Source organism: Polypterus senegalus, chromosome 7, assembly GCF_016835505.1.
Source record: "Polypterus senegalus isolate Bchr_013 chromosome 7, ASM1683550v1, whole genome shotgun sequence".
Classification (NCBI taxonomy): domain Eukaryota; kingdom Metazoa; phylum Chordata; class Cladistia; order Polypteriformes; family Polypteridae; genus Polypterus; species Polypterus senegalus.
The window spans coordinates 144,997,346-145,009,391 of NC_053160.1; the positions used below are offsets into that span (position 1 = coordinate 144,997,346).

At 38.0% G+C, this 12,046-nt stretch overlaps 1 protein-coding gene across 2 annotated transcripts in view; it reads left to right on the plus strand.

Moving 5' to 3' along the window:
• The first annotated feature begins 228 nt into the window (after nucleotides 1–228).
• rhobtb3 (Rho related BTB domain containing 3) overlaps nucleotides 229–12,046 on the plus strand; it is a 154,287-nt gene continuing 142,469 nt past the window's right edge. Inside the window, exon 1 of one of the 2 annotated variants that reach the window (XM_039759374.1) lies at nucleotides 229–646. In XM_039759374.1, coding sequence (XP_039615308.1) covers nucleotides 645–646 — 2 coding nt within the window. In that variant the 5' untranslated portion in view covers nucleotides 229–644. The remainder of the gene's footprint in view (nucleotides 647–12,046) is intronic. The other variant, XM_039759375.1, reaches the window with a different exon arrangement.

Genomic DNA, 12,046 nt, shown 5'->3' on the forward strand with positions numbered 1-12,046 from the left:
GGATGATAGACATACTCTGCTGTATAATCGTTTAGAATCTGCAGCCTTCATTGCGCTTGCGATATGCATGGCTTTTACAGTACTCCATCAAGTTCATTCCCCACATCACGAGACGGACTTGTCCCCAACAATCGCTGACAACCTGTGTCCCACTAAACACAAAATAAAACTGCAATATAGTTTGAGAGCCCAGGCTGAGCCGCACAGTCGGGCAGTTGTGAAGTTTATTTGCCAGTCGAGAGGCCCGTCACACGGTGCCGTAGCGCAGGGAGCAGCTCGGCGGCGTCACGTTCGCTTTCACTGTACACCCCGGCCGGCCCCCCGGATCACTGTTTACCTGACGTCAGCGAGTCTCCTGGTTTGATGCAGGACCGCCGCTTGCCACTGGCAGACCCCCGCCCCCTTTTTTTTTAACAGCCGCGGGTTGACGATTAACTGGCCGCGTACACTCCGCTGGGCTGCTCTGGCGCTTATGAGTGCAGCGGAGCTCCCTTTGCTGAGAGTTGAGGGCCGGGGGCACTCAGTGCGTCGCTTTGTCTCCGTCGCCGCTGGGAGGGTCGTAGCACTGCCTGGGTGCACTGGGTCTTCTGTAGCCCAGTTCCAAAAGGCGCTTAAAGCTGTGCAGCGAGGCGAGGGTGACGATCATGTAAGTTTCAATTTCTGCTTAATAAGACACCGAGGGCTACTTGAGTCTCTCTCTTCCTCTGTCTTTGATTTGATTTGATTTTTCCGTAACAGCACAACTGTCGGAAAGCCAGATTAGTAGTGCGCAACAGAAACTGATGAGTTTGAGATGGCACCCTTACTATCAATGTGTCAAACTTGTAAATCGAAGACAGGCAAAGGGTTTATTGTTCGTTAGTCTCATAACGTGTGCACGAATTCTGCAGGACGAGGGTGGTCTTTGTTCACCCTGCGCGGTGGCAGACTTTCAGGAAAGCGTGCAGATCATGCTGTTATCTTTTAAAATATCTGATAATACCTGTTATGTACAACTTTTATATTTCTGTATGGTTTTCTGATTTGTACCTGCAACTCACCACATCGAAGTGCATTTTAAGGAAATACAGTACACCAACTTTGCATTCAGAACATTTGATAATAAGCACTCAAAAAGTAGAACCAGCGACGTGGAAGTGTAAGACTAAATAGATTTCTGAGAGAGTTTTGGGAAAGGTGATTCTTAAGTGAATTTAAAGGGTTCAGGGTACAACTAGTATGTGATTGGATGGTCAGAGTTTTTCATTGTCTGGATTGATTAGGGGTATATTTCCAGTCCTCCATATTAGTAAGTAGTACTGTACCCATACAGTGCATACATTGTCAAACAATCCTGACAACACTGAGACCTCTTTGATGGGGTATCAGTCTATTGCAGGGTACTAACCCACACAGGTGTAGGTTTAGAATCACCAGTTAAACTGATATTAAACATCTTTAGGGTATGAAAATTGTGGATTCTCCAGAGGAAAACCCTTTGCAGATGTGGACAGACCTCATATGGACATCAACCGAGTAAGGGATTTGAATCTGGCTGCTGGATCTCTGAGTGAGTAGTGTTAACCACTGCTCCCACCCTATTACCATGTTATTGCAATTAAAATATAGTTTACTTTTGGTGCTGTTATCCAAGGTGACTTACAAAATCATTACACAAACAAGAAATATCCATCCATTATCCAACCCGCTATATCCTAACATAGGGTCATGGGGGTCTGCTGGAGCCAATCCTAGCCAGCACAGGGCTCAAGGCAGGAACAAATCCCGGGCAGGGCGCCAGTCCAGCACAGGGCACACACACACCAAGCACAATTTTAGGATCGCCAATGCACCTAACCTGCATGTCTTTGGACTGTGGGAATAAACCAGAGCACCTGGAGGAAACCCACGCAGACACAGGGAGAACGTGCAAACTCCATGCAGGGAGGACCCGGGAAGCAAACCAAGGTCTCCTTACTGCGAGGCAGCAGCGCTACCACTGTGCCACCGTGCCGCCAACAAGAAATATAATAGATATAAAATGAACAAACGTGTTTTAAATTTTAAAGTGGAGCATGTGAAGCTTGGACCTGCAATATGCCAAAAATCTTCATGTGAACTGTTCAATGTGATTGTTCGTGGCATGACATGGGATCCTAAATAAATGTTGGGGCATCAGCCAGGTTGGCCCATTTAAGTAACAAACAAGTGGGTAGTTAAAATAGGGCATGATGGCATATAAAAAGCAAAATTAAGGGTCGCTTGCCTACATGTCTGGAATAGAGCTCTGTCTCCATCAAGCATTAGTCCACTATGATGCGCCACCTTCTGGGAATGCCTCGACCAACAGAAGAGGTGGAGTCAGTTGCCCCCATTGGGTGTCTTCTCTTGACTGTGGGAACACAAAGGGACAATCCTGTTAATGATAAGCTCCCTAAAGCCCCAGGGTGGTATTGCTTGCCAAGGATGATCCAGGAAGGTGATTCTCAGACATGCATGCGTGACAGTCTTAGCCACAATTAGATGACTCTTAAGAAGGGTCAGTGCTGCTGTGGATATTCAGGAGGTGAGGGCAGAAAGACTATGGAGCGCAATATTGTTTTGTAAAGTAATGTATGTGTAGGGGGTGTTCAAATATCACTAAATTTGGAGAATTTCTGATCTTCATAGAAAGGTCATTTCACAGCTTGGGAGTAGGAACAGAGAAACATCACTCGCCCTTTGTATATTTGGCTGGAGGAGAGTCAGTTAGTTGACAGACCAATGCAGAATGGAGAATTCTGTGAATTCAGCTTTACCATTAAAGGGTCCTAAAAAGCTGCACCTTACTCCTGCATCACTAACAGTATTTTAGTTTTATGTCTATTTTACACTGTTGTGGAACAAAAATCCTACGCACCTTTACAATACTTCACACATATATGTAAATAACTTTGGGGTTCAGCTGTCCCTGAATTGCTGCTTAGCTTCTAATGTCACCATTATATTATAAATAAAATAAAAAAATAAATATTTTCTGAAAAATATGATGAAGGCTTAATAGACTAAACATGTTTTTTACCCTTGCTTTAGCATTCCAATTTTTACACTGTGGAAAATTCCGCCTCATAACTGAAGGAATGAGGGAGTGAAACTGTATATGAGGGTCTCCTTGCAGGTGTTAGTTCATGCCCAGTGCTGTCAGAATAGGTACTGCTACTCTATGAATTTAAATTGCATTAATTAAGATTACAAAATTGATATCTGCTCACTTTCCAGGTAAACTTTCATACATTATAAATGTAATATCTGCATAAGCCGTCTTGATAGAGCCAGTAGAATGACTTCAGTGCACCCTGGCATAGATCCTATACAGCAAGTGTATTGAGTCGTATTGGAGAGTTACAGTACCATTACTCAACAGGGCAGTTTTAACAGCATCGGAGGTCACCGGGCAAAGTAGTGCTCTGGGGCCCCTGTTTTGACAGCAAAACAGAAATATGCATAAGCATCAGAAATATTGTGGGCTCCTATGCTCTCAGGGCCCCCGGCCAGTGCCCGTTGTGCCCATATGTTAAGACAGCCCTGCTTCTTGATGAGAAATTACATTATTTGTCATTTCACGGTGGTAGCACTAGTGCAGAACGTCTCTTAGCAGTTCCTCTGGTTTGAGATTTGGTGACTGGGACTTCCATGGTGTATGGTTTAAACTGTTTTTATGATCTTTAAAGCAGTCATTTTCCCCATTTTTTGTTGGGGGGTTCATTTGCCACCTTGAAGATTCTACCACTTATAGAGTAGAAATGCTCTACAACAGAATAAACATGAACACTTTGTATTTATTGCTATTTACTATACCTTTCCCTCTAAGAGAAGCCATGATCGCAAATCATATTAGTTTGACGTAGCCCATTCCATAATGGCACCACAAGAACGCTTCACTTTGGGAAATAAGTATTCGGGCCTATAGAAGTCTTTTGTTTTCCAACAAACGTCTTCAATGTCAAGAGTGTGCTGGCCTTAAGTATCTACAGAGGGCGCACAGTTCTTCCCCATGATGTCTGTCTGCTTTTCTATAGTAAAAGCCAATTTGTAGTACAACAGGTAAAGTGTGGCTGGAAGCACAAACCTTAGTTGGTGTGTAGATCAGGATGAGTTGACATCTAAAGAAAAACAGTGAAAAAAGTAAAATAATCAAGTAAATGATTTTCATTATCCAAAGAAAGTTAAAATGGGCATAGGGACATATACCGTATAAAAGGGGCAAGATATCTGGGTAAAAAATTCCAAAAAGCATCAAGATGGAAGCAGAATCCAAAAACTGGTCAAAACAATATGACACAGAAAGGCTCTACATGACACTGATGCAAAGACATGCTGTACACTGTGCTAGAAAAACATGACCCTCTGAGCTCACTTCATTATTTTTGCTGCCCTAGTCATCATTTGACTTCCATTCAATCAGTGCTGCATGGCACAGACAGGACTACCAAGAGCAAATTTAAAGTAAAAGTATGGTCCCCACAAATTCCTGATAGCTACTTAGGTGATGTTCTGACCCTAGGCCATTTTCCTCTTTAGTAGACCATTGTTTGTGTTCTTTGTAAGACTTTACCTGTCAGAAGCCTTATACAAGGTTAGTGCACCATAATCCAAAAATGCTATGCCTCAGTTCTCAATGAAATTTATAGAAATGTGTTACCAAATGAATAAAAACATACTTTTCATTTTGTATTCATCTTATCCTAATAGCTACAAATAAGGTTCTGGGATATTGGTCTCTGAAAAACCAGGCTAACACACAGATTTCACCAATAGTAATCCAGTTATTTGGCCATGTAAACCCTTACCCAGGTTACAGTAGTACTAGGGTGTTGTACCGTGTTAGCCATTATGAATGTAGAGAAGAGCCAAGCAAAATGACACCTTTTATTGGCTAACTAAAAAGATTACAATATGCAAGCTTTCGAGGCAACTCAGGCCCCTTCTTCAGGCAAGATGAGTTACCTCGAAAGCTTGCATATTGTAATCTTTTTAGTTAGCCAATAAAAGGTGTCATTTTGCTTGGCTTTTCCCCAGGTTACAGTTAAAGATTTTGTAGTCTGCTTATTTCTATTGCCATGTGTTCACCTGCACAACTGTTCGCGTCACACACACTTTCAGTAGCCATGGGTAGAAAAGAGGGTGGAAACGTCCACAAAGATAATTTTCCTGCTCAGGAATGGCATTATTCCCTCTCTTGCTTGAAAAAATCTGTCTCAATATTTCATACATCTCTGAATTTATTTTGATGAGCTGAACATACAGTGCAAAACTCAGCAGCACAATCTTACAAGCAGCGTTCTAACCCTAACCCTAGTCCGATTACTTTTCAAAGTAATGAGTAACCTAACTTAATACTTCTTTTATTGAAGTAAAAATTTCTGTGTTGTTGTTATACTAGTTGTGAGATTTATGTTTGCATGAGTTATATGGAGGAGGCATTAGCTGGTTAATAACACTTGCTAAGGATTAATGTTCAATGACTTGAAATGGCACAGACTCATGATGCATTACTTTTGTAATCTTTCCCTCTTTTTTATATTTGTCCCAGCTCTAAGAATACTTTTGTGAAATTAGTCCTGTCGATTGAAGATTAATCCATTGTTTTAAAGTTCCTGAAAAATGGACTTTGTTCTACAGTGTCTTGCATGCGTAAATGATCAGACTTTGTTATTGCTTATGTCTGTATACCAGTCCAGAAGTAGTCATTGAACAGGATAGACTGCAAAAACAGTATTTACTTGTAGCTGAATGCTTTATGCCATTGTACTTCCATACCCTTCAAATGTATGTTGGATGTGCTTTTGTTACATTTGTCAGATTTTATTTATCCTACTAAATAGCATTCATTTCAAAAACCCATTGATTGACACAATCTTAGTTTCTGCTGTTTTGTTTTCAACAATGAAGTATGCTGTTTAGAAACCTCAGTATGTGCATATCTCTGTAGCTATGCCCAGAGTCATTCTTTCAAACACTGGCACCCCCCGATGAATGTGTTTTTATCACCTTTAGTTTTTACTCTGTACACAAGTGACCTGAGACAGAACAATGGCTGATGACCCAGTACTGATAGAAGACATATCTGCGGAGGATGAAAGACATAAAATCAAGTAAACCCTCTGGTAAACTGTTGCAATAAGAACATTTTTACTCTGGGTGTCTAAAAGACCAAAGAAATGATATTTGACTTTAAGAGACAGAAATGCATTTTCATCTATCATTGTTCAGTACATTACATTTAGTACAGTAACTCCTTTTGTAAATCATGGTGCATCGACTTGCATAAAATACACAGTAGATGGGCACTTACTTCACGTCTTTTGCACCCATGGACCAAATTGGCACATAGCAGAGCAGAGCATTGGAGGAGAGAGCAGGGTGCAGAGAATTAAAGAAATGAGTGCATTTAATGTTTATGTTTAAATCATGGTGAGCAATTTTGTATGCGTTTATGCATTTCAGGTACATAAAGTGTTGTGGTTCCACTTTTCTCTTTATTTGTGTCTCTTTCAGGAACAAAAAAATGCTGTTTTTGTGAAGAGGTGTATCAATGTGTGAGTCATAAGTGCTACATGCCATGAAAACCCATACCCCAAACAAAAAAGTCAAAAATTGTAATAAAAATTAAGCATACAAATGTACATGTACTAACATTTAGTAGTTTTCATTTACATTCAGATATATTTAAATATTTACATACATTGTATTTTTAATACCAGTATTCAAACCCCAATTTTGGTATAATTTGATAGCCCTAATGTGTATGTGCCAACACATACACAGACAAACCAAATACAGCATGTATATACACACAAACATTCAGAACTATCTTCTAATAGTGGAGAAGCTTTGTGAAAAAATATATAAAAATCTTTGTTTTTACACAGAACACTATTTTATCTTTCCATTGATAGCACAAAGCATACTGTTGTTTAAACTGCATTTCATCTGTAAATAAAGTTAAAATTGTAGTAGTTGACCCAGTGAATGCTTCCTCCATATTTCAAATAGCTACTTGCAACTCTCTTCAGTATTATTACATTTATCTGGAAATTTAAAACACTGGAAAAGGTCAATGGGTGGAAATTCACATCTCTCTTACAGGTCTAACTACGGTAAGTCCCTGTGACATTTTCGCTTATCTAGCATCTTTAAAACCATCTGTATATTTTAATCCATTCAAGCAGAGCTTCACTGAACATACTGTTCATAAAGCTTAAACCTGCTCACTTTCTTGTTTTGTCTATATAATAAACTACTTTCTTCCATTATTGACCTAAACTGTGCTCCCCTTTTTACATTTTCTGTACTGTAATTTCTTTATTCATTTGGTTGAATCAGTGGTAATTTCATGTACAAACTGCAATGCAATGCACAAGGCATTTTCCTAAGTAATTAATGAAACATGGACAGGCACATAAAGTTACAATACAGTATACAGTTCAAAATATTCTTAGTACCCTTTATAATGCAATTAATAATAAAATATAGCAATCCATATATGAATTAAAGAAGAATTTCTCCTTTTTTCAAGGAAGCTGAGAGAAGAAAGTACCTCAGTAATTAGCACTGCTACCTCACAGATTCTGGACTAAAATTCCAGTCCAGACACTACTTGTGGTAAATTCTCAGCATGCTATCCTTCCACATCTACAAGATATTCTGGTTATGTTAATTGCAAGCTCTAAACTAGATTTGCGTAAGTAACTGTAGACGTGTGCCTTGGAAAGGATTGGAGCCCTGGGATAGATGCAGCCAAGCAGCACTGAATTTTAATTTGGAGTGTATATTTATTTGTAGATTTAAGGTAACTTTTCATCCATCGTTATAAACCTGAGGCTATGAAAGCATTTAAGCTATTGGTGGGGTTGATTTCTGAATGGTTTATAAAATGTAGCAGGAGTTGTAATGAGGGAGTTATGTCCAGTTTGCTTATATCTTGTCAGTACTCTTGCATTATAGTTGCAGTGTAGATAATTATGTTCGTATGAAAGAAATTATGTGTGATCTCCATTCTTATATTTATTTTTCAAAAAATTTGCATTCAATTGAATGAAAATGCTTGTTTCCTCTTTGCTGGATGTATCTCATTTTCATGATCTGTCAAGCAAGTTACCACCATTTAAGTTGTTGTTTAACTGTATAGTTTACCAAGTGATACAGCAGCATGCACATTACTTTGTAGTACGGCTGCACCATTACGTCTTTTTGCCATGTTATTCTTGGGCCATGTACAAGAGGCGGTAATACATTAAATGCAAAATAATTAATGTAAACCGTGTAACTGAACTTGTGATGCCAGTATTTGGATCTGTTTCTCAGCCTAAGAAAGTTTCTTCTCTAGGAGCTTGCATATTCTTGGCATGTTAGCACCACTTTCCTTCAGGTATTCCTGTTTCCTCCCAGGTTTCTAATAACTACAGTTAAGTGGAAAGTCACATTTCCCCTTCTGTGAATGAGAAAGAGCATACATCATTTAGTCTGTGGATTCTTTCCAGTGTTGTTTTCACCCATGTGCTGCAAAAGCAGATTTAGAAAGTAGATATGTGGATGAAGGTCATATTTTGTAGAATTAAATAATTTTACTAAAATATGGTGCCTTTTATAATATATTCTAATTTTAAATGATGTACTTGCTGAAAGGTACAAAATTAGAGTTTGTACCATTTAATGAAGTAGACTGGAGGTAACAGATCTGTTCTTTTTGCTCTGTCAGCATTTAAATGTACCAACAACAACAACAACAACATTTATTTATATAGCACATTTTCATACAAACAGTAGCTCAAAGTGCTTTACATATTAAAGAATAGAAAATGAAAGACACAATTATAAGACAAAATAAATCAACATTAATTAACATCGAATAAGAGTAAGGTCCAATGGCCAGGGGGAACAGAAAAAACAAAATAAAATCTGTAGGGATTCCAGACCATAAGACCGCCCAGTCCCCTCTGGGCATTCTATCTAACATAAATGAAACAGTCCTCTTTGGATTTAGGGTTCTCATGGAAGGGCTTGATGATGATGATGGTCACGTAGACTTCTGCCTTTTAATCCGTCCATCATTGTTGGAGCATCATGAAGCTTTGAGTAGGTGGTGGTGGCGCAGGCCACCACCACAAAAACGGAAAAAGAAACAGAAAAGAGAGTAGGGGTCAGTACCGATTTTAGAGCCACCATGAGTAGTTATTTTGAGGAAATTGAACATATAGAGTATCAGGATTAACAACAGTGTAATTCTTAGCCTTTCACTTTAAAAGCATGAAAAAACATTTGACCTGAGATAACAGACTCCTTTAAAAGCTTTACTTATTTACACATATTACATGTTTTATATAGCTCAGCTCTCAGGAGGCACCAAAGATTTATAAAGCTGATGTCTTAAGATGTCTAGGTTACAAATTACAGTGTACGGGTCAGATAGTAATTTCATTAAACAACTGCTTGGCAATTGCATGTAGAAACTGGAAGCATTAAAGAAACTGAAAATGTATTGGTTTTGTAGTTGTTGTATTAATAATAATAATTGTAATAAGTGAATTATTCTGAATTAATGTGTTCAGTTAATGTGTAATACTACTCTTTAATATGTGCCACATTTTAAGTTTCCTCTATTTGAAAATCAATGCCAATTTTGTTTTATTTTATTACTAGTCATAAATGGCTCAGTACTGAAAGCACATAGATAATTGGATTTCTTGAAGAGTGTCACATCCATTGTATAAATATTCAATTTGAATCTTTGAACATTCTTCTTAAAGTTAAAAATAGATGGCTAAATATTTTTTGCATTTGGCACCGTCCTGCTGAAAGGGATGCTAGTCACTCAGACTTTCATTAAAAAAGTAAATAAATAATTAACATCTCATTTACCGTGCAATTATTAATTTATAGTTTCTAGGAAGCTGCTCTTCAGGTAAGATGTGCAATGGCATACGTTCACAGCATTTTTGCTTATTTGAGCTACTGATAAAAATGATCTTACACTTGTAGTTGTATGTTTTTAGTCAGAGCTCTTTGTGCCCACTAAGTTTACTGTACTTTATATTTATGATGAAGTGCGAAACCATTGACTGCCATTCACAACATGACATTTTTAAAGGAGTTTAATTTCTGTTTGTTCGAGACAACTGTATGAGCTGCTTGAAGATATTCATGTTACCTGAAATGCTTTTATTGATACATTTGACACTGAAATTACTCATTTTATTGAGAACTTCCTTCTTTGAACTTATTGACAATTAAAGCAGAAACAGGTAATGACATGGATCATTTTATGAAAATTTTATGAAGGGTATAAAGGTCATAAAACAAAGTACAGTTCGTGCCATTTTATGGCCATACATCTGTTGCAGCTTTACAAAGAATTCAAAGTGTATGGCATTATTGTTACAAGTTATCTTTGTACCCTTTTTAATGCAGATCCTCTGGTAAGAATATATATACTGGTTTGTTTTATAAGTCTGTTGTATTTTGATTTGTACAGCTGAAATAAGAACATAACATTTAGACATTGTTGTATTTTATTTGTGGTGTAATGCTTATCACTTATGCCTCATGGCTTCATTAGATTGGGTTAGAATCCTATGTTCGCCTATATATCTGTACAAACGTTTCTCTTGGTTACTCCAATTTATCTTGCTTCTCAAGGAGGTGCAGCTTAGGTTGATTGGTGACTATAAATTGGCCCAGTGTGAGTGAGTCTTGATGTATGCATGAGTGACTTGAAATGGCCATCATACCTTCCAGGTTTGGTTCCTGCTGTTTACTAGATGTTCCCAAAAAAGGTTCGAGGCCCACCATAAGTTGAAGATCAAGGGCCTACACCATCTGTGGAGATGCCTGCTATCAAAAATCCTAAGGGCATTTTTCATGATTCCACCCCATTTGCCATTTTTTTGTTCAGCAGGTGCTTCTACCAAATGTAACTTGTTTTACCAAAGTGTTGAAACCAAACAGCTAAGTAAAGCTGCTGCCTAATAAATGAAAACCTCAGCACTTATTGGCCATTTCAGTCTATATGTTGTCTTTTGGTGTCTTAAAACCATTACAGTATCCCAATTTACATTAGTTGGTAGTGGTTGCTCACAATGTATTGCCTTATAAACATCTTTCTGAAATGGTTGTTCATGTTTGCTAATTTATTAAAGGAATTCACCCAAAAATTATAATTTTTCATATGTGTTACTTACCCCATATATGATGGCTGAGAAAAATTTTAATCTCATATTTTAATGCAGAATGGACAGAAAAACTTTGTGATACAATAGAAAACAATAGTGGCCAAATTTGTAAAATGGAAAGAGAGAGAGGAGAGAGGTTGGGAGCATGCGCTGAGCACAGAGCATTGCTGCACCCTCCACATGACAAACCACCCAGATTGGGACCCGAGTGCAACTGTGCAATGGGTGACACCTTGGCACCACACTGGAACAATGTGAGTTTTTTTTACAGTGGTTAGAGTGCCAATCCTTTCACCAACCTCTGGGTTTTCCTTGCATGCTGGAGGACCTGCTTGTAGGGCTGGGTGCAAGTTACAATGGAAAAAATGAATCTCACATTTCTTGTGTCACATAATCCACATTTATAGCATCGACTGCTATTTCCTTCTATTCTATCATAAACTTTATTTCTCTTTATTCTGCTTGAAAACATGTGATTCAACATTTTTCTCAGCCATCACTATAAATTACATGGGGTAAGTAATACATTAAAAACGAAACATTTTTTAACCTGGTTTTGTATCACAGTAGCTTAGGAATTTTCTCTATCATCTGTTCATGTTGTATTATTACATTTATTTTTGCTCATTGATTAAAAATAAACTTTTTATTATTCTTTTGGTTTTATTCTTTGAATGTCCTGCATAAGTTTGTCCAGGATAATGTGATTAACCTGGTTAAGGCAAATGCCTGATTTCTTAAAAACATGCTATTTCACCAATGGAGTTCGCACTAGCCCAAAAGCTCCAACATCATAAAACTGTGCAAAAATTAAGTTTAAGGGTGCTTTTTTCCCTGGAGATTAATCAATCAATCAA